The sequence below is a fragment of the Drosophila biarmipes genome, chromosome 3R (assembly GCF_025231255.1).
Source record: "Drosophila biarmipes strain raj3 chromosome 3R, RU_DBia_V1.1, whole genome shotgun sequence".
Taxonomy (NCBI): Eukaryota; Metazoa; Arthropoda; class Insecta; order Diptera; family Drosophilidae; genus Drosophila; species Drosophila biarmipes.
Window position 1 is genome coordinate 21,895,751 of NC_066616.1, and position 19,346 is coordinate 21,915,096.

Below are 19,346 nucleotides of genomic sequence, written 5' to 3' on the forward strand. Positions count from 1 at the left end.
AAATGTGTAATAAAGTACATTGACAGTCGAGGGAAAAATCTGTTTTACATGGCAAAAAACCCATTTAATATTTAGATAAAAGATTACCAGATTTTTGATATTATTTAACCCATGCTGTTAAAACATATTAGGCGCTACAAAAACCTCTTAAATCAAATAAATTCTACCAATGTGTAAATATTTGAGAACAACTTACTTATTAATTATAAATAAATGGCATTAATTAGGTGTATCTCTATACTAAGCCCTGTTAACTACATAACTATACAATAAATTTAGAAAACATTTACAAATGAACGCATTTTATTTGAACCCTAAAATACGCATTTGAACTAAAAAGAAATATTATTTAATGCAAAATTCAAAATAAATTTTAAAAAATGTATAGTAAATAAATAAAATGTTTTTTATGGGTATTTACAGTGCCTACATTGAATTTAAGTGAAGAAAGGGAATTGTTCCATATTTATATTAAAAACCTTTTAAAATAAAATAAAAGTGTACGGGAATACCGCTACTATTGCCCCATCAAACCACCACCGCGCATGAACAGCTGGGCGGGGAGTGCCCCTAATGCGTCGGTCGCATCGTGTAGAGAGCCCCTACACTCACCCAACCGTCAAATATCGATTCGCAGCTGCTGCAGATGTCTTTTCGTCAACAAAACAAAACAGCCGCCTCCGCTGCCGCTGCAGAGAAATAAAGCCACTAAAAGTCGGTCAGCGAGATCCGAAATAAGTTGCGAGTCGTGAATTAAATGCACTAAGAGCGGAGGCCTCGTGCAGTGCGAAAAAAAGGCCACCTAAATTCCTGCCTGGGCAGCTAGTATCGAATTTTTGACCCAGTACGTAGACCGGTAAATCGAATGGCAGACACCCTGCAATCCCAAGTTCGATCACCCCGATAAGGGGCCGCCCATTACTAATCAAACCTCAGGTGCTATCTGGGCAGTGAATCATTTTTTAATTGATTTTGCCATCATAAAGGCGCCTTATCTGGGCCGAAAAATTGGATTATTCGATAGTGTGTGACATACGTAGCCAATTAGTCAGCATGCCCGTGATGCCCAGTGACTTATAAATAGAAAGTTTGCGGAAACAAGTGCATTTGTAAAGTAAATATTCGTATTGCAGTCGTATTTATACGGAAAGCCAAACAAAAAGCCCCCTTACTAGCCGTGTTAAATTGCAATTACCGGCTAAAACGCAAAGCGAAGTGTTAAAATGCTACCTGTAAAAGTGCGGAGTGTGTGCTTGTTTGCCTGGGAGTCGCCACATCTGTTCATTTTCCATCGAAGGGGGCTCTTCATCAATTTTTAAAGCCAGTTGCCAGGTCGATTACTAATCTTAAGCCTTCCTGGGCATTATCTTTTGCACTCGAGCAGAGAGGGTGTGTGGTTTTATGGCCCAGACCATTGCTTTTTTATTCCCGCCCAGGTGGCTCACCTGATGAGTGACGTTATCACCAGAAATGCGAGCGTGTCGTGACACGAATAAATCACTCGCGTGACGCATCCCAGTTCCAGTTTGGGATAGGTCAGCAACCCTAATAAATGTTTTCCAGTCTTCAGGGTTGTCGCCACGACTTAAGTGGTTGAAATGGGTTTAAAAATAGCTTTGTCATTATGTTCGTAAATTAGCTAATCAATTTGCTTTAAATCAATAAATAAATTTAAGTTTTTTATTATTTAATGATGTTTTTTTTATTAATATACCACAACTTACAAAAAAAAATCAAATAAGGTCTCTTAATATAATTTAACATCATTTTGCTAGGTTAAAATACCTTACAGATCGCAAAAAATTTCATTAAAAACGCCTTTATTATTTTTAATGACTCTTAACTTCGCCTTATTCTCAGCCACTTAAATTGAGCAAAACCTAGTAATTTTTAAAGCTGTGGTGTTGTGGAAAATTTGAAACTCCTCATTAAGCTAAGCGAGGTTTTGGGGATTTAAGGGTAAACACGCGTTCACCTTTAACACGCAACCGTACCTCGCCGCTGATTACCTCAACTGCTGAATCTGTCAGATAATAAACCTTCTCTGGATAGCGGAGCACTTAAAGAAACTTGAAGTATACAAAACACAAATTAAATGTTATTAAAAAATAATAAAGGATTTACCATTACTAAAAAGTTTTTTAAGATGCCAAAGAACCATTATTTTAATAATGGAACTTTTAAATTGATTATAAAATATTTCAAATTTTATTAATTAAAAAATAACGGGCCAAGAAAAACCATAAATATTCTATTATTATATAAACCGAACCCCAATTTTTTTGTTAATTTTTTGGTAAATATTTTCTCCGAGTGCCGACGCTATCTCAGCAAACAGTGACTTTATGTGTCGGTGTGTCAAGTCTGTAAAGTGGGGCCGACTGCTTGACAGTTGATTCGTCAAATAGCACCGCACTCGACGCTATTTTCCTTTATTTTTAGTTGCCCACATACCTCCAGAGATTCTCAACAGCGCGACGCACGTTGTTTTCCATTTTCGCAGGTGAAACGCAGCGCGATGCAGAGGAATCCAGTCGCGGTGACAGTCGGAGGAGGAGGATCCACTGATGCCAGTGACCAGGAGGAGCGCAAGTCACTGGCCAGTGCCGCCGAATACATGAGGAACTTCAAGAACATAATAGCACCGGGCAATGAGGCCTCCATGACCAGGGAGTTCAATCCGCAGGTGGCCTACGAATTCGAAAAGTATCTCAATCCGCAGAAACTCAAGCAGCACGTCCTCAAGAGCGAGAAGCTGCGATCCGTGCTGGAGCACTATGCCAAGGAATCGGGCCAGCCGGTGAAGCAGCTGGAGCGGCAGGCCAAGGCGATCATCGATGAGATCGGTCTGGAGCGGAACATGGCCATCATCCGGTGGTGCGGCATAGCCATCACGGCGATAGGCAAGAGGATCTGCGATGGCTTCTACGTCAATTCGGCCAGCATGGCCAACGTGCGCAAGGATATGGGCAAGTGCCCGGTGCTCTATCTGCCCAGTCACCGCAGCTACATGGACTTCATCCTCATGTCGTACATCTGCTACTACTACGACATCGAGATTCCTGGAATAGCAGCCGGAATGGGTACGTTTTGAATGATTCGTTAAAAAATATTCTACTTAGAGAGATCAAAGGCCGCATTTCTTCAAGTTTTAATTGCTTTCAACAGAATGATTATTTGATTCAACCAATTAAACAAATATTTTTCGAAATTTCAAAGATAATTTCCAAAAACAAATTTACCTATTGCTTAGCCATTCATTTTTTATGCTCATTTTCCGAAAAACCATAAAAATTTTAGCAGCGGAAAATGTGCTACAAATATTAATAGCATTTGTTTTGCATTTAACACATTGTCCATATTCTATTATCGTTTTACGAAATGGAAATATTTAACGCTAATGACATGCTATATTTTAAAATTGTTTGCTTTTCAATTAGTATGAACTAGCAAATTAAGTTGTCAACTTGTTACTAGATTTGTATCTGGGTAATTAAAGGTGTTAAATTGTTATAATCGCTTAAAATGCGTATAATTAGGAGGACTAAAGTTTTTAATGATTTTATCATATTAATGTAGCCCTAATCCCTTGCAGATTTCCACTCAATGTTTGGAATGGGCACAATGCTGCGAAAGACTGGAGCCTTCTTCATGCGCCGCAGCTTCTCCAACGACGAGCTGTACTGGGACATTTTCCGGGAGTACATGTACGCTCTGGTGGCCCATTACCACATTGGCGTGGAGTTCTTCATTGAGGGCACGCGCTCCAGGAACTTCAAGGCCCTGGTGCCCAAAATCGGACTCCTTTCGATGGCCCTGCTGCCATATTTCACTGGCGAGGTCCCGGATGTGATGATCGTCCCGGTTAGTGTGGCCTACGAGCGTGTCCTGGAGGAGCAACTGTTCGTCTATGAGCTGCTGGGCGTGCCCAAGCCCAAGGAGTCCACGAAGGGTTTCTTCAAGGCCCTGAAAATCATCGACGAGCGCTTCGGCAAGATGTTCCTGGACTTTGGTGAACCCATCTCTGTCAAGGAGTTCTTCGGACACGACAGTGGCCAGCGGATGCAGCGAGCGGGTGTGGGAGGTCACCTGCAGAAGCTGAACCGCCAGGAAGTGGAACTGGTCAAGCAGCTGGCCAACGAGATTATCTACCAACAGCAGCGCCGCATTGTGATCACCACCTTCAATCTGCTGACTCTATACTACGCCAGTCAATTGTACGCCCAAAAGAGTGTGAATATCGACGAGCTAGCTCGAGGAGTACTGCATCTCAAGCGGATCTTCGAGCAGCTGGGAGCCCATGTCAGCACTACTCCTGGAAGCATTAAGGCGGACATCATAGATGCCGTGGAGATTCATTCAAATATTTTGCACTTTGCCACTGCTCGGCTGCAATTCACACCCATGGCAGCCAAGCAATTGGCTGAACAGATCGATGTCAAACGCTTGAAGGCTCATGCCCTCTGTCCACAAACCATGGCGGTGGCCGTGCCCATGCTGGCCCTGCAGCTCTACATAAATCCCTGCATGTTCTGGCTGGCCAGACCCGCCTATCTGCTGCTGGCCGCGCTCAAGGAGCAGAGGAACCAGGAGAAGTCAACGGCGGACATCTCGTACGATGCCAGTTTGAGTGCACTGCATGCGCATGTGACCACCATGGATGCCCTGTTCCAGCACGAGTTCATCATCGAATCGAACCGCGAGGCAGCCGAGTTTGAGACACACCTGCAGCTGCTCCTGGACGAGCGGGTGGTGGAGGTGGAGCAGAGCGGACGCATCAGGGTGCAGGATAATGAGTGCTCGCATGTCATACTGGCCGCCCTGGCGCCGTTCCTGTGCCTCTACTACCAGCTGGTGGTCACCTTAAGAAAGGTGGGTGGTGGCTTAAATGATGTAAAAACCTATTTTTACTGTATTGTTTACCTACAGATCCCGCTGGAGTTCGAGTTCAGTAACAAGGACCTTCTTGTGCGCGTGCAGCAGCATGTGGAGCAGCTGCTCCAGCAACCCGGTGGCCCTCCCTCCCATGTGCATCCATATTGTCTGGCGTTGGACAACCTCAACATAGCCATATACGCTTTGATCCAGAGGGGTTACATTCTGAAGTGTAAGGACTCGGGGCAGATGAAGATCGCCGGATCACCAGGAAAGTGCCTGAGGGAACTGGAAAACCAGCTCCTCGAGTACTGCCAACTAATGCCATTCGCTCAATACTCGACGGCGGCCAACCAGCAGGCCCAGTTCCACATAGCCAAGTTATAACTGGCAAACGGCAAGAGGCCGGCGGGGGAGACGACGCCTAGGGATGCGGAAAGCGATCCCAATCCCGATGCAGCGTCGAAGCCCCAAGAGTGTAGTACAATTAGCATTTCATTGTTCATGCAGTTCATCCAGTTTGTTGTCGGCCTGCTCAAGAATTGTCGCATCATCTGCATTCTGTTTTTTATTGTGGTGGTGGCGCCGCTTTGGCAGCTGCTCCACTGGGTCATCGAATCCTCCCACTCATTCACGTAGGTTTAGGGGTGTCTGTACAGGATGGGTCGATTTTAAAAGTTCTAAGTTGTGTACTTTTTGTCAAAGAAGGATTTTAATGAGGCTTAACAGCTTCAAGATATTCTGCCTAATGATTATTATTATTTTTTGGCCTAAAAATACATTCCCCATTTGTACTATAATTTTAACAAGAGTCATTAACCAATAAAATCAAAACAAATATAAAAATAAAAACCAAAAATACTTGACTGGAGTAAAACACAATTACTACTGTCCTAACAAGATTGCCATGAAATTCTTTGACAAAAAACATCGATCCATCCTAGAGTGTGCATGTATCTAAGTGCTTAGAATATCTTAATCTTAGAAACTGAAATTTTGTGTCTAGTTTGCCATAAAAACAAATGAAACTTACAAAACCGCCAAAACATACACTTGCAAGATATCGAATTTCGATCAGACATTTTTGTATATATTAACCGGTAATGGTAGATCCCATCGAAATATATATTTCATATATTTTTAGCCGAGGAAATCCTAGCAATGTTGCCCAACAAAATGCACACTTTTACGTTAACTTCAAAGCTCAACTCGATAATCACATTTTTGTAATATTTTTTTTAGCTTAACCATCAATCTTTAAAACTCCCATGAAGGCAAACAGTCATTTAAACTATTTAAATTGTTCAAGAGAGTGATGGACGCATTTTATATTTTTTAAGGGTTATGTTCGTGTACGTTTTTGTTATTTTAAGCTGGTGTTAAGTTTTTTTCATTATTTAATCTTAAGTTGCCTATGCTCATCAGCCATGGATTATTTTTAAATATTCTATTGTGCCAATAAAAAGTCAGTACCACAAAAAAAAATTTAAAAAGGCGAGCCACAAAGCTTGCCCATAGATATATTTAAAAGCGGTTGGTTCGAAATCTGATCCCACGCGGATTCAGTTCCGATTATTCCTAGAGAAAAACGCAGCACAAAAATGTCCGCGAAGTGCAATACACATGTTCTGTTTAATGATATTTTTAGACATTGTTTCGTTTTATTTTAATGGTAGTTACTTTTATATTTAAAAAGAATTTAAAACGAGAAAACAACACCAATCCTAACTACACCCGCTAATAACTAAACCAACAAAAAAACGAGAGCAATAATAAAAAATGTAGTCGGTGCCACTTGCGCCTCAGAAACTTGATTCATGCGACTTTAAATTCAAGATTTTATGGTCAGCGACAAAACTCTCGTTTGAATTGGTCCAGGGTTCGTTGGCTAATGACCACGTGCATCATCAACCGCTCGGGATTTTCCTCATCCGCTGTAGTTTTCACCACGGCTGCGTTTTTATACAGCCAAGCCATTTCGGGTCCACCGCTGGGCACCCTCATTTGAAGCTTCCTTCGCCCGGTGGCAGTCAGTATCTGCTGTTCAATGTCATCTAGCAGGGGTTCCAATCCAGTTTGTGCTCGCGCTGAGATATGGTGCACGGCATCTGAGGAAGACGGCGTTCCGGAGGTTACCAAATCACATTTGTTGTACACATTGATGATGGGCGGCAATTGGCTGGCAGTGGAATCTCCACCAGCCACATTGAAGGCCAGGGAACGCAGGGTGGCCTCCACATGACTGCGTTGGGCGGCATGGCATGGATGCGAGAGGTCCTGGACGTGCACAATTACATCCGCCAGCATGGCATCCTCCAAGGTGGCCACAAAGCACTCGAACAGACCTGTGGGCAAATCAGACATGAAGCCCACGGTGTCCATGTAGATCACCTGCAGGTTGCAGGGCAAACAACCCGCATGGGCAGTCACATCGAGAGTGGCAAACAACTGATTCCTCGGCTGCAGGGCATCCTCCACGGTGAGAGCCTTGATCAGGGAGGTCTTGCCAGCGTTCGTGTAACCTACCACGGCCACAATGGGATAGTTTTGCTGCTTTCGCTTCTGACGGAGCAACTGCCTTTGCCGCCGAACCCGCTCCAGTTCCGCACGCAATTTGCGCTCTCTGGTGCGGAGAATCTCCTTCTGCAAGTCTGTCAAGGCGTAGCCCTGTCGACGCGTCTGGGTGACACTGGCATCCTTGGCCTGGGCCCAGATGTACGGCAACTCAGCCATGGCGACCTGTAAGACATAACCAGTATTGAATCATTTTTTATAGACCTTTAGAAAGTAAACCCCACCTGTAGCTTTGCTTCAGCGCTAGTGGCATGCAGCCTCAGTATCTGTATCAGCACTGAGTAGCGATCCATCACGGGCAGCCAGAACTCCGCCTCCAAGAAGCGTTTCTGGGCAAAGGAGAGCGTGCCCTTGCTGACAAACAGGCAGGTGAGTTGCCTTTCCTGCCTCAATTCAGCGACCAGCTCCTTGAGCTCCACCAGCTTGCCGCTGCCAAAGAGGGTCTTCTTCTCGAGGCTTTCGAGGGGAACTTTGAGAGCCCTGGCCACCTGCCAGTTGGGCAGGGAGTGGATCAGAGCAGAGGCCTCCGCCAGCTGATCTTCTGGCCGGACATCGATGGGTGTGCTCTGCCGCTTGGCGGCCCACTTTACATACGGCTGGAGGATCAGCACTTGCTGGGAGCTGGCTATGTCGCGGGTGATGCGCATCGCTCCTCCTGCCACCTCGTCGTAGGCCCTAAAATCAGTGTTAAGTCATCAATCAATGATTTTCCTATTATTTTAATACCCACCGATCGTCTAGGAACCGCATGTCTGCCAGATCGCCACTAGGCGCCCGCTCCTCCATCTCCAAATCCTCATTATCCTGACCTGCAGCCTGCATCTGGGCCTCGAAGAAGCTCTTTCTGTTCCGAATGCCCTTGACTCCTTGGTGTTGTGTGTACTTAAGGCGTAGGGGAATACCCACAACCGGACGGAGTGGAAGACTCCTGGCCAAGCGGCCGAATATCCGCAGAGCAGACATGACTAAGACTAGGGATTTAATGATGGACTGCTATAACTAAAAGGTTTTCTCCTTCAGCACTGAATGCTTGTCCTCAAAGGCCATCCACGCCGCTTGACAGGATTTCGTGCGCGTCGAGGTCGTCTGGTAGGACACTCCGGTGGCCACCAGCGAGGAAACCAGTATATTGTACTTAACCGGATAGCGAATGCGGGATTGTATAATCTTTTGTGCAAAATAGGTGCCGGAAAAACCTGTAATTTGTGTAATTATTATGCAATTATCAAGAAACCAAGAGAAGAGAACGCACTCAAACAAAACGTGGCAAGTCCTGTGAAGAGGGAGCGGGTCATGCAGTCGATGTAACCATCGAATCCTGGGTGCTTCTCGCGCTGCTGGTCCTTCAATCGCTTGATATCGTTCATAATAAACGCTTAATTAGGTGATTAAATTGTTATTTTCATTCGCTTTTTGCCGGCGCGCAATTAAAACAGCTGTGCAACTAGGGGTGGGAGAACTTATAGCGATGGTATCGGCTAACAACCGATATTTAAATTAATGTTTTTTAATGCCAGATGCCAATTATGGTTTTATTAAATTATATTAAATTGTAGAAAACTGTAAATAATAAAACAAAAAAATAAATTTTTAATTAATTGAATTTAATTCCATCCACTTTAAAAACCCATAAATTTATTTCGGTTCTTGGTCAATTATACGATTACAAAAAAAAAATGCTAAAATAAAACTAGTTATTTTAAATCGGCCAAGTTCAAAAATAAAAATAACATCTCCAATCTTTATAAATATATAAATATTACATAATTTAAGTTGCTTGCAACCACCGAGACTCGATACTATCTCCCGATGACTACACCTATCGATAGCAGCCCCGCCGGTCTGGCAACCCCGTAATCGGTTTAGTATACCCAAGTTGCAATTGCGGCGGCTTTACGCTAAAAAATAACAATTAAGAGGTCGCGAAAAGGAGTTCAAATCGAGTGGCAGGATGCAGTGAGGCGTCCGAGCATCCACTAGAAGGTGAAGAAAGCGCAGCCAACCGATCCGGGGAACCATTTGAACCGAGAAAATAGGGGTTTTCGGATAAATAATAGATGTACAAGTAGTGCCGACGCCACACACAAAAAAAAAAAGAGACAGACGCAGATTGCAAAAAAAAGGCGAAGAGCAGCGGAAAGAGGAAGAGCGATAGAGGGAAAGAAGAAGAGTAAGCGAAGCGAAGAACGCGCGGCAAATGCTGGCAATAAAAAAGAATTAGGGAAAAAGTACAATACTTTTTGCAGGGCGCCTAGGCAGTAGAGAAAAGCAGTAGAGTAACGCAACCAAATCGCATTTCTTGCAGACCTTTTACGTGCTGGGCGGACAATCAGCCGGTTACCTATGGGAAAGAAAACCCCCAACGCCCGTCACACAGATGCCGCAACACCTTTGACCACAGACGACTCCAACTGCTCCTCCGTTTCAGCAGCTGCATCCGGATCCGAGGCGAAAGCCAAGCCGAAGTCTCCGAGATCCAAGCAGTCCAAATCGAGATCACAGAGAAATGCCAGGGCAGCCAGAAATGTCACCATTAGCAGTCTCACCAGTGACTCCGATTCCGATCAGGCAGTAGCCAACAGCTCAGCCAACGACGAGGAGGAGGAGGAGCAGCCAGCCGTCTGCAAGATTCGCATTGTGCCGCTCGAGAAGCTGCTGGCCAGTCCCAAAACCAAGGAGAGATCCCCCCGCAAAAGTGTTCAGAAGAAGATCACTCTGGTGGAGAGTTCCAGCGACAGCGAGGCGCTTCTGATAAGGATCAAATCCCCTTTGCCAGCGCGTAAAAGGAGCGCTGCTATCATAGAACTAAGCGACAGCGAGGAGGAGGACGACTTGGAGCCTGTGCTGCTGGCCAATCCCTTGCGCAGAAGGCGGGAAGAGGATAACCAGCAAAAGAAAAGCCAGGAAGCCACCAATAAACGGCCGGAGCAGGCCAGCACATCCAGCGGGGCCACCAAGAACGGCAATCGACCACATCGGGGTTCGCTGAGCAGCGAGAGATCCTCGAAAGCCAGCTCCTCACGAGCAGAATCTCCAGTGAGACCCAAACGCTGTGTGGTGCGCTTGAAGCGTGTCAGCCTGCCCAAGCCAAAGCCCGCCCAGAAGACCAAGAAAATGAGCACGGACTCGGAGGAGGCGGCCACCACCTCCAAGAAGAGCAGGCAGAGGCGATCGAAAAGCGAAAGTGAGGCCGATTCCGACTACGAAGCTCCAGCGGCGGAGGAGCAAGAGGAGGATAGAAAGTCGTCCGAGGATGAGGAGGAGGAGGCGGCCAATAGCAGCGACAGCGAGGTGATACCGCAGCGCAAGCGGCGTCGGAAGAAGAGCGACTCCGAGAAGGGCTCCTCCGACTTTGAGCCGGATGAGAAGCAGAAGAAGAAGGGCGGTCGCAAGCGCATCAAGAAGAACTCCAGCGGCGAGAGCGATGACGATGAAGACAAGCAGAAGAATAAGCGCAAGCACATACGCAAGATCATCAAGACCAAGGACTTGGATCTGACAACCAAGGAGGCGGCCAAAGAGGAGGACGACCGAAGGAAGCGCATTGAGGACCGCCAGAAGCTGTACAACCGCATCTTCGTGAAGTCCGAGAGCGTGGAGATCAACGAACTGGTGCTAGACTTCGATGCGGACTCCAAGAAGGCCCTGCTGCAGGTGGACAAGGGGCTGCTGAAGAAGCTAAAGCCGCATCAGGTGGCTGGCGTGAAGTTCATGTGGGATGCCTGCTTCGAGACGCTGCAGGAGAGCCGGGAGAAGCCCGGCTCCGGCTGCATCCTTGCCCATTGCATGGGCCTGGGCAAGACCCTGCAGGTGGTCACCCTGTCGCACACGCTGCTGGTCAACACACGTCGCACCGGTGTGGATCGCGTCCTGGTCATTTCGCCCCTCAGCACGGTGAACAACTGGGCGCGGGAGTTCAACAACTGGATGAAGTTCGCCAACCGCAACGACATCGAGGTGTACGACATCTCGCGCTACAAGGACAAGCCCACGCGCATCTTCAAGCTCAACGAATGGTTTAAGGAGGGCGGCGTCTGCATCCTCGGCTACGACATGTACCGCATTCTGGCCAACGAGAAGGCCAAGGGTCTGCGCAAGAAGCAGCGCGAGCAGCTCATGGAGGCCCTGGTCGACCCCGGTCCGGATCTGGTCGTCTGCGACGAGGGACATCTGCTCAAGAACGAGAAGACCTCCATCAGCAAGGCGGTCACCAGGATGCGCACCAAGCGTCGGATTGTGCTCACCGGCACCCCGCTTCAAAATAATCTCAGAGAATGTGAGTTGCGTGGTCTGTTTATTAGACATGGAGCAATAAAAGTGTATATAGTATAAACCCAATTAATTCAATAATCTCCATCTTCCCTTAGATTACTGCATGATTCAGTTCGTCAAGCCGAATCTGCTGGGCACATACAAGGAGTACATGAACCGCTTCGTCAACCCGATCACCAATGGCCAGTACACCGACTCCACGGACCGGGATCTTCGTCTGATGAAGCACCGCTCGCACATTCTGCACAAGCTACTCGAGGGCTGCATCCAGCGGCGGGATTACTCCGTCCTGGCGCCTTATTTGCCGCCAAAACACGAGTACGTGGTCTACACGACGCTGTCGGAGTTGCAGCAGAAGCTCTATGGCTACTACATGACCACGCACCGGGAACAGAGCGGCTCCGATGTGGTCGGCAAAGGGGCACGTCTGTTCCAGGACTTTCAGGATCTGCGGCGCATCTGGACGCATCCTATGAACCTGCGGGTGAATAGTGACAACGTGATTGCCAAACGGCTGCTCAGCAACGACGACTCGGATATCGATGGCTTCATTTGCGACGAGACCGACGAGGAGGAGGCTGCGTCCAACTCCTCGGACAGCTGCGAGTCCTTCAAGTCGGATGCCAGTACGTCGGGATTGGCGGCCAGCTCGGGCAAGGTGAAAAAGCGCAAAACTCGTAATGGCAATGCCGGCGGTGCAGATAGCGACTCGGATCTGGAGCTGCTCAGCGGATTACCCTCGGGAGCCAGTGTCCAGAAGGATGACCCATCGGAGTGGTGGAAGCCCTTCGTCGAGGAGCGAGAGCTGAACAACGTGCACCATTCCCCCAAGCTGCTCATCCTCTTGCGGTTGCTGCAGCAGTGCGAGGCAATTGGCGACAAGCTGCTCGTCTTCTCACAGTCCCTGCAATCGCTGGACGTCATCGAGCACTTTCTGTCGCTGGTGGACAGCAATACCAAGAACTACGAGTTTGAAGGTGGGTTCACATACTAAGCTCCATGGGTAATTGTGTTTTAAATATAATATTCTGCTCTTCTAGGTGACGTCGGCGACTTCAAGGGCTGCTGGACGAACGGCAAGGATTACTTCCGTCTGGACGGCAGCTGCAGCGTGGAACAGCGCGAGGCCATGTGCAAGCAGTTCAACAACGTGACCAACTTGCGCGCCCGCCTCTTCCTCATCTCGACTCGCGCCGGTGGCCTGGGCATCAATCTGGTGGCCGCCAATCGTGTGGTCATCTTCGATGTCTCCTGGAATCCCTCGCACGACACGCAGAGCATCTTCCGTGTCTATCGCTTTGGGCAGATAAAACCGTGCTACATCTACCGTCTGATTGCTATGGGCACCATGGAGCAGAAGGTCTACGAACGCCAGGTGGCCAAGCAGGCCACGGCCAAGCGTGTGATCGATGAGCAGCAGATCTCGCGGCACTACAACCAGACGGACCTGATGGAGCTGTACTCGTATGAGCTGCAACCCAGCACGGAGCGCGAGATGCCCATCCTGCCCAAGGATCGGCTGTTTGCCGAGATTCTCACCGAGCACGACAAGCTGATCTTCAAGTATCACGAGCACGATTCGTTGCTGGAGCAGGAGGAGCACGAGAATCTGTCGGAGGAGGAGCGCAAGTCGGCCTGGGCCGAGTACGAGGCGGAGAAGACGCGAACGGTCCAGGCATCGCAGTACATGAGCTACGATAGGAACGCCTTTGGCAACCAGGTGATGGGCCAGTTTGGCAATGCCTCCGGCAGCGTGACCTCCAACAAGATATTCGGCTTCCGGTCGGACATTCTGCTGCAGCTGCTGAACATGAAGATATCGAAGGACCATCCGGAGCTGAACCAGAACCAGGTCATTCAGCTGGTGCCCACCTATCTGCAGCAGCTGTACAACGAGATGAACAACGGCGATCCGACCATGTACAAGGATCTCCTCAGCCTGCACTCAAACATTGTCCATCCCAGCGGGATGTACATGAATCCCCTGCTCTACGCCAACCAGCATCCCAATGCGGCTGGCTACAATCAGGGCACTGGCGGTCCGCCGGGGCCGGCTGGATCGATGCCCCCCGCTCCACATGTCACACCTGCTCCGGGCTTCGAGCCGGACAAGGTATACGAGATCGACTAAGAGACGCCCGATACCAGGAGTCGCGGAACCAATTAAATGGTTACACTCTTTAATTTAATCGTAGGTAATTCGTCGACCTTGTCGGCATTTCCTTTGGACTAAAGTTACAAATGTGGTTTATCCTATCTAATTACCATTACCGACTACCTATTACCAATTACCCATAACCGAGCGCATAAGATTATACTTTCTATCGACTCATCTAAGTTCAAAACTGTCCTAATTCATGTGTAGACTTACATTAGATACAAGTAAAAGCTAAATACGGCGTATGATTTAAACACGTAACATACAGAATATAGACCATGGCTATATGCATACATAAACACATAGTGCGGATCCGGCTAGGAGACGCAGGAAATTATTTAACACGCGACAAGATAACAAAAATAAATGGCACACAGATATTAAAATAAAAGCGTAACAATTTCTCTCCTACACTTGCGTGTTTTACGGCTGTGGGGGCAACTAACTAGGACACCGCCTACAAAGTACTCAAAAGAACGATTCGGAATGATCGTACATCCAGGATATATATCAGTTTATTTAACTAGACGAGATACGAGTAGACTAAGCCGGGTCTATACAAAATTACAAGCTAAAATGGATCGCTCCTTGGTTATTTGGGCGGCATCTGCCTGCCCATCATGCGGAGCTGCTGCATCTGCTGGGCCTGCAGCATGTGCTGCGGACTGGGCTGCATGGGACCACCGGGTTGCATCGCTCCCGGCGGCATTCCGGGCATCATTCCTGGTCGCGGTGGTGCTCCGCCCATGGGTGGCATTCCGCCGCCGCCGGGGCCCTGCAGCATGCCGGCTCCGATGGGCGGCGTGGGGCGACTGTGCACGCCCTGCTGGATGTCCGACAGACAGGCCTTCCACTCCTCCAGGCGATTGTAGTGCTTCTGCAGCAGGCCCTCCTTGCGCTGGATCTCGATGCTCAGGTCCTGGTTCTCGTCCTTGATCAGCATGTAGGGCTTCAGCGTGGAGACGAGGAAGCGCTTCTGCAGGAAGAAGGCCTCCATCTGGCGGGCCACGTCTATGAAGCGGTTGGTGGTCTTCTGCACCTCCAGCTCGATCTCCTCCTTGTTGGTGCCGGAGTTGGGCTCCTGCTTGGTCAGCGAGAGCAGGCACGACTGGAAGGCCTCCTCGAACTCGTCCATCAGGTTCCCGCCGCCGGGCTCGTTGCTGGCCATGATTCTGCGAGTTCCACAGACGGTTAAACAATTAAGTTTAAACAATTTAGCCGGTTCTGCGGAAGGGAACAACAAAAGACAACAAAATTTGAGCAGGGCTGCCACTTCTTGCCCAGAGCAATAGTGATGGCAGTTGCTCATCGATAGTAAAAGGAACTTAATCGATATTTAGTTTAAAAAAAACGTTTGTATTCGATTGTTAACGTTTGGGAATACATTATTTTTATATTTTATTTAGTCTGAACAATATAATATTAATATTTAATTGAAAATAATCTTTGGGAAAATGACATTTTGTAAACAAAATTTGTGCATGTTTATATAGGGCATTCCTGCTGAAGTGTATATCGATAACAGGTATCAGCTGTTTCATTATTTTCCTGCATGTGCGCCTGTTTATGTAAACAAAAGTAGTTTTTCCACCAAATGATCGGAAAGTATCCTTCAAGATGACCGCCCGAATGATCCAACGCACTCTCCACACGGCCGGCTGCTGCCTTCTGGCCAGAGTTCCTCGTCGCGCCAATCCCGGACTGGGCTACCAGCTCCAGCAGCTGCAGGAGCATCCGGCCCAGCCCACCGAAGCCAGCGAGGATTACGCCGATCTGGAGTCGGACTTCATGGGCGTGCAGAAGACCCACCGGCAGTACGAGAGGGAGCAACAGCAGCAGCGCGATCGCATCCGTCAGTTTATGATCAAGCACAAGTACTTCCGGGATGCCAAGCTGCCCAATCTGTTGCTCCATGCCGAAAAGGAGCAGATGCGACTGCTCCACGAGCGGGATCCCGAGGAGTGGAGTGTGGAACGGCTGGCGGAGAGCTTTCCCGCCACTCCGGAGATTGTGCAGAAAATTCTCCGGGCCAAATGGCGACCGAGAAGTGTGCAAAGGATCCGCTCCCATGATGAGAGTGTCATCCAAAATTGGCAGCTATTAAGGTCGGGAAAAGGTGACTTCAACCTACCACCTCCTCTGCTGCAGCATCTTCAGAAATTCGCTGAGCGAAGGCGGCAGGATTTGAGGGAACTGAAGCCCCAAGATTGGCCCACAAGGCCACAGCTACCAATTCCCCAGGGAAACGAGTTCCGAAAGCTGCTGGGCAGTAGTAATCCAGCCCCAGAGGAGCTACCTCCATCACAAATCCCCTCCGGCTACGAGGCTCCACCCTCAGCTGCCGAAGATGAAACCTATCTGCTGGATAAAATCCGCAATAAAAAGAAGATGCGTCTGCAGGACCTTAAAGACATGAAGCTAGTGGAGTCTCCACCTAAAGTTCCGGAGGAACTTAAGCGACCCATCGAGAATCCCAGTGGCACTGGCTTCCTGCCCAGCTTCGTGCCCAAGTTTGCGAGCAGCGAGATTGTGATCAGCGCAGCGGATCAGCGGAAGTACGAGATAAGCCAGGTGAAAACCAGGATTGTTATCCCCCGGAAACTGCACCGCCAGGGAGCAACCTATCGCGTGGAGGATGCCTACTACGATGATGATGGGGAGCTGCTCTACCGAGTGCCTGGCATGACGGGAGCCGGAAAGGGTCAATAAACCATACAATGCTTTAGTTTAAAAAATATTTATTCGGAAAAGAGCATTATTAAGTAAAAGAATTCGAAAATGGTTTAATCACAAGCGTTCTTCAGCACTAAATGTATAAAAATATATCAATCGTTTGATACACAGATTCTTGGTTAGGTCATGGTCGGTGGTTGAAGGCGGTGGCTATCAGATCGCTGCCCGCCATTAGAGAGTCAGACGCCACGGTTATTTGGGCGCCCGTCAGCTTGGCCACAAAATCGCAGGCGGCCATTTCCGCATAGCTGGCGCCGCCCACAACGAAAACAAAGAGATTTCTCAGGCGCAAGGGGAACACATCCTGATCTGCTCCTCCGTTCACCTTCAATTGGTTGGCATGAGCCTTGGGCGTGGTTTTTCCCGCATCCAGATGCAGTTGCAAGCCCTCAATCATGCCCAGCTTCAGGGATAACTCCTCGGCGCTGTTGGTTTTCAGCAGAATCGAACACAGCTGCGCCACCAAAGGGATGTAGGTGCCGTTGAACACAAAACTGGGACAGGCTTGCAGGCCAGCAGCTTGGTTCTTGGACGTGGAACCACCATCCTGTCCATCGCCGCTGGAGGTTAGGAGCTTCAGTCGATTGGCATTGGCCTGGAACTCAGTTTGCTGGAACTTGGGCAGCGGCAGATTGGAGAGCAGCTTGGTCGGAGCCTTCTTCTCCACCAGGAGTGGTGGCAGCAGTCCCGCCTGCGACAACTGCTGGAACACACCCAACTCCTGATGGCCAAACAGATTGCAGTAGTTCCTGGCAAAGATCTGCAGCTCCTCGGGCGCCACACCCACACAATGATGCAGAAGGCACAGCAGACGTAGGGTATTGAACCTCTGGCCATCAGTGGTCAACAGCTCATCGATCTCGCTTAGCAAACGTTTCCTCGACACATTGTTTAGGATGTCCTCCTCCAGAGTTTGCAGCCTCCTGAAGTTACCCATCATTTGGATCACAATCTCGCTGGCATTCAGATGCCTGAGGACTTTGCTCTTCAGCTCGGTGAGTTTGGGCAGCTTTCGGGCCACATAGTCGTGCATCTCCTCCAGCTGCATGTCGTTCAGCTTCTGCAGTTCCAAGCCCAAGGCTTTTACTTGGGCGTGAATCAAACTGCTGACCTGGGCAAAGCGCTTGTAGCGATTATCGCCGTAGATTTCATCGGAGGCGGAGTTGAGGCGAATGGAGCAGGGTTTGCTGGCTGGGTTTGGTGCTCCCTTGGCTTTCTTTCCCTGCAGCAGCTCCACACGCTGGCTGCTTATCTTGTTCTTTGAGTTGTCCACCAGAATCTCACCGGAACGCTGCTGGAACACTTCCAGGAGCAGACCCGCATAAATGGCAGGCGTTAGCAGGCTGGCGGGGTAATCCTTGTCCCGATCAATGATCAGCCAACCGCCGTAGTCCGGGGGAGTAGTGGCGTCCGGCAGCTTGCCCAGAGCTTTAAGCATCTGCAGCAACTGGGAAGAATGGCTGCCAAAGCTGAGGATCACAGCGGGTTGTCCACAGATCATCTGCAGCAAACGCAGACTTTGGGCCACAGAAGGCAAGGGAGATGTGTTTCCCTGGAGGTAGAGGCACTCGTAGAGCTGTGAATTGAGATAATACGATATGGAACTACCCCTTAGATATGATATATCAACCCACTCACATTGGGCAGCTCCAAGCTAAGTACGCCCTGATCAAAGTAGATGAAATCCCAGTTAAAGTGATGTAGTTCCACCAGTCCATAGAGTCCAGCTTGCTCCAGCAGAGTTTGGAAGTAGGAGTAGCAGCTGGGCACGCAGACTATGTGGTACATCTTGAGGGATATGTCCGGCATCGCCTCCAAGGCCACGGGCTGCAGTTGCTTGAGCAACGTCTGAAAGGTTCCCAAAACACTGCGGATCATGTAGATGTGCACCTCATCTGCTGATCGTGGTAAGGGCTGCGCCGCATCGTGTTTGTAGATCCGCTGAATGCCCTTTAGCCTTAGTTAAATAATATATAATAATAACAATAAACGTAGTAATAATAATCCTTACTTTAACCAGGAGGCAGTGACAACATGTTCCAGTGGCTTTATCAAGTCCGGCTCCAAAATCAACTCCTTTTTTCCGGGTATGGAACATAGTATAGAGCAAAGCTGTGGGGGATTTTATGTTATAGTTATTATTTTCATAGTTCTAGCTAGTTTTTACCTTTTCCTGGGCCACCAACTGGAATCCCTGAAGCTTTTTGTCCAGCGTCACATCCATTCTTTGCCAAACAACAGAAACAGCTGATTGGGCAAGGCGGGAAAATGTGAGGTGGCGCTGTAAGCAGAAATGCTATTTTCGTACAGTGGGGAGTATGATTATTAAAGTTTTCTTTAAAATTTAAAGGAATAGAACCTGTACAAAATTCAAATATAACAAATTAAATTAAATATTTGAATACTACCAAATGAAATATGTGACGTCACAATTCATGCATTCGTTGTCTTTCGCCGCACAGTGGGATTAGTATCTAAGAAATGGAAGTGTAAACATTGCATTCTAAAATTTACTTCTTTAACAATATGCTTCTTGCTTATATAAAAACGTTATTTTTTAACTCACCTTTACTTTATTAGTTGTGTGAGAAAACATTTTTGACATGTGATATAAAACAATTCTTTGTCCAAAATATTACTACACCATTTTCATGAATTTTCCAATCTGCGCTCCTCGCCCCTCGTGCCCACTGTGCGCGGCTGGTCGCTCACGAACTATCGCCTCGGCTCGCTA

The 19,346-nt window shown here is 48.2% G+C and overlaps 7 protein-coding genes across 8 annotated transcripts; 3 read left to right on the top strand and 4 right to left on the bottom strand.

Annotated features, from left to right (window-relative positions):
- The first annotated feature begins 902 nt into the window (after positions 1-902).
- LOC108026268 (dihydroxyacetone phosphate acyltransferase) lies at positions 903-6,689 on the top strand. The gene is made up of 4 exons (XM_050888885.1): positions 903-1,238; positions 2,504-3,083; positions 3,596-4,872; positions 4,930-6,689. Exons 1-4 carry the CDS (start codon positions 1,224-1,226, stop codon positions 5,260-5,262), a joined length of 2,205 nt encoding a protein of 734 aa, XP_050744842.1. The 5' UTR covers positions 903-1,223; the 3' UTR covers positions 5,263-6,689.
- LOC108026269 (putative GTP-binding protein 6) lies at positions 6,480-8,412 on the bottom strand. Its single transcript, XM_017097130.3, has 3 exons — positions 8,180-8,412; positions 7,674-8,124; positions 6,480-7,614 (listed from the first exon to the last, which is right to left on the bottom strand). Exons 1-3 carry the CDS (start codon positions 8,410-8,412, stop codon positions 6,721-6,723), a joined length of 1,578 nt encoding a protein of 525 aa, XP_016952619.1. The 3' UTR covers positions 6,480-6,720.
- Positions 8,413-8,448: 36 nt separating this feature from the next.
- Positions 8,449-8,896, bottom strand: LOC108026270 (transmembrane protein 141). Its single transcript, XM_017097131.3, has 2 exons — positions 8,702-8,896; positions 8,449-8,645 (listed from the first exon to the last, which is right to left on the bottom strand). Exons 1-2 carry the CDS (start codon positions 8,814-8,816, stop codon positions 8,449-8,451), a joined length of 312 nt encoding a protein of 103 aa, XP_016952620.1. The 5' UTR covers positions 8,817-8,896.
- Positions 8,897-9,306: 410 nt separating this feature from the next.
- Positions 9,307-14,290, top strand: LOC108026271 (transcriptional regulator ATRX homolog). Of its 2 annotated transcripts, none has more exons than XM_017097132.3 (4): positions 9,307-9,432; positions 9,755-11,725; positions 11,817-12,698; positions 12,762-14,290. In XM_017097132.3, exons 2-4 carry the CDS (start codon positions 9,793-9,795, stop codon positions 13,850-13,852), a joined length of 3,906 nt encoding a protein of 1,301 aa, XP_016952621.1. In that variant the 5' UTR covers positions 9,307-9,432; positions 9,755-9,792; the 3' UTR covers positions 13,853-14,290. The 2 variants fall into 2 exon arrangements, with proteins under 2 accessions (XP_016952621.1, XP_016952622.1); XM_017097133.3 differs by lacking the exon at positions 9,307-9,432 and adding an exon at positions 9,439-9,619.
- An 86-nt stretch (positions 14,291-14,376) lies between these two features.
- On the bottom strand, positions 14,377-15,206 carry LOC108026272 (mediator of RNA polymerase II transcription subunit 28). Its single transcript, XM_017097134.3, has one exon. It carries the CDS (start codon positions 15,186-15,188, stop codon positions 14,472-14,474), a length of 717 nt encoding a protein of 238 aa, XP_016952623.3. The 5' UTR covers positions 15,189-15,206; the 3' UTR covers positions 14,377-14,471.
- A 227-nt stretch (positions 15,207-15,433) lies between these two features.
- On the top strand, positions 15,434-16,724 carry LOC108026120 (neugrin). Its single transcript, XM_017096823.3, has one exon. The coding sequence runs from the start codon at positions 15,497-15,499 to the stop codon at positions 16,586-16,588; it is 1,092 nt and encodes a 363-aa protein (XP_016952312.1). The 5' UTR covers positions 15,434-15,496; the 3' UTR covers positions 16,589-16,724.
- LOC108026117 (vacuolar protein sorting-associated protein 33B) lies at positions 16,601-19,303 on the bottom strand. The gene is made up of 6 exons (XM_017096820.3): positions 19,179-19,303; positions 19,021-19,086; positions 18,780-18,893; positions 18,624-18,724; positions 18,251-18,569; positions 16,601-18,188 (listed from the first exon to the last, which is right to left on the bottom strand). Exons 3-6 carry the CDS (start codon positions 18,834-18,836, stop codon positions 16,737-16,739), a joined length of 1,929 nt encoding a protein of 642 aa, XP_016952309.1. The 5' UTR covers positions 18,837-18,893; positions 19,021-19,086; positions 19,179-19,303; the 3' UTR covers positions 16,601-16,736.
- Between the last annotated feature and the right edge of the window lie 43 nt (positions 19,304-19,346).

What these genes read in the sequence shown, in the direction of transcription:
- LOC108026272 (XM_017097134.3), bottom strand. Translation starts at nt 15,188, where the DNA reads ATGAGCAACTGCCATCACTATTGCTCTGGGCAAGAAGTGGCAGCCCTG.
- LOC108026270 (XM_017097131.3), bottom strand. Translation starts at nt 8,816, where the DNA reads ATGAACGATATCAAGCGATTGAAGGACCAGCAGCGCGAGAAGCACCCA. An exon ending in ACTTGCCACGTTTTGTTTGA is followed by an intron (nt 8,646 to 8,701) that starts GTGCGTTCTCTT and finishes CACAAATTACAG; the next exon opens with GTTTTTCCGGCACCTATTTT.
- LOC108026268 (XM_050888885.1), top strand. An exon ending in TGGAATAGCAGCCGGAATGG is followed by an intron (nt 3,084 to 3,595) that starts GTACGTTTTGAA and finishes AATCCCTTGCAG; the next exon opens with ATTTCCACTCAATGTTTGGA. An exon ending in TGGTGGTCACCTTAAGAAAG is followed by an intron (nt 4,873 to 4,929) that starts GTGGGTGGTGGC and finishes GTTTACCTACAG; the next exon opens with ATCCCGCTGGAGTTCGAGTT.
- LOC108026269 (XM_017097130.3), bottom strand. Translation starts at nt 8,412, where the DNA reads ATGTCTGCTCTGCGGATATTCGGCCGCTTGGCCAGGAGTCTTCCACTC. An exon ending in ATGCGGTTCCTAGACGATCG is followed by an intron (nt 8,125 to 8,179) that starts GTGGGTATTAAA and finishes CACTGATTTTAG; the next exon opens with GGCCTACGACGAGGTGGCAG. An exon ending in GCGCTGAAGCAAAGCTACAG is followed by an intron (nt 7,615 to 7,673) that starts GTGGGGTTTACT and finishes TATGTCTTACAG; the next exon opens with GTCGCCATGGCTGAGTTGCC.
- LOC108026271 (XM_017097132.3), top strand. Translation starts at nt 9,793, where the DNA reads ATGGGAAAGAAAACCCCCAACGCCCGTCACACAGATGCCGCAACACCT. An exon ending in TCAAAATAATCTCAGAGAAT is followed by an intron (nt 11,726 to 11,816) that starts GTGAGTTGCGTG and finishes ATCTTCCCTTAG; the next exon opens with ATTACTGCATGATTCAGTTC. An exon ending in CAAGAACTACGAGTTTGAAG is followed by an intron (nt 12,699 to 12,761) that starts GTGGGTTCACAT and finishes CTGCTCTTCTAG; the next exon opens with GTGACGTCGGCGACTTCAAG.
- LOC108026120 (XM_017096823.3), top strand. Translation starts at nt 15,497, where the DNA reads ATGACCGCCCGAATGATCCAACGCACTCTCCACACGGCCGGCTGCTGC.
- LOC108026117 (XM_017096820.3), bottom strand. Translation starts at nt 18,836, where the DNA reads ATGGATGTGACGCTGGACAAAAAGCTTCAGGGATTCCAGTTGGTGGCC. An exon ending in GTCACTGCCTCCTGGTTAAA is followed by an intron (nt 18,570 to 18,623) that starts GTAAGGATTATT and finishes TATTTAACTAAG; the next exon opens with GCTAAAGGGCATTCAGCGGA. An exon ending in TTAGCTTGGAGCTGCCCAAT is followed by an intron (nt 18,189 to 18,250) that starts GTGAGTGGGTTG and finishes CTCAATTCACAG; the next exon opens with CTCTACGAGTGCCTCTACCT.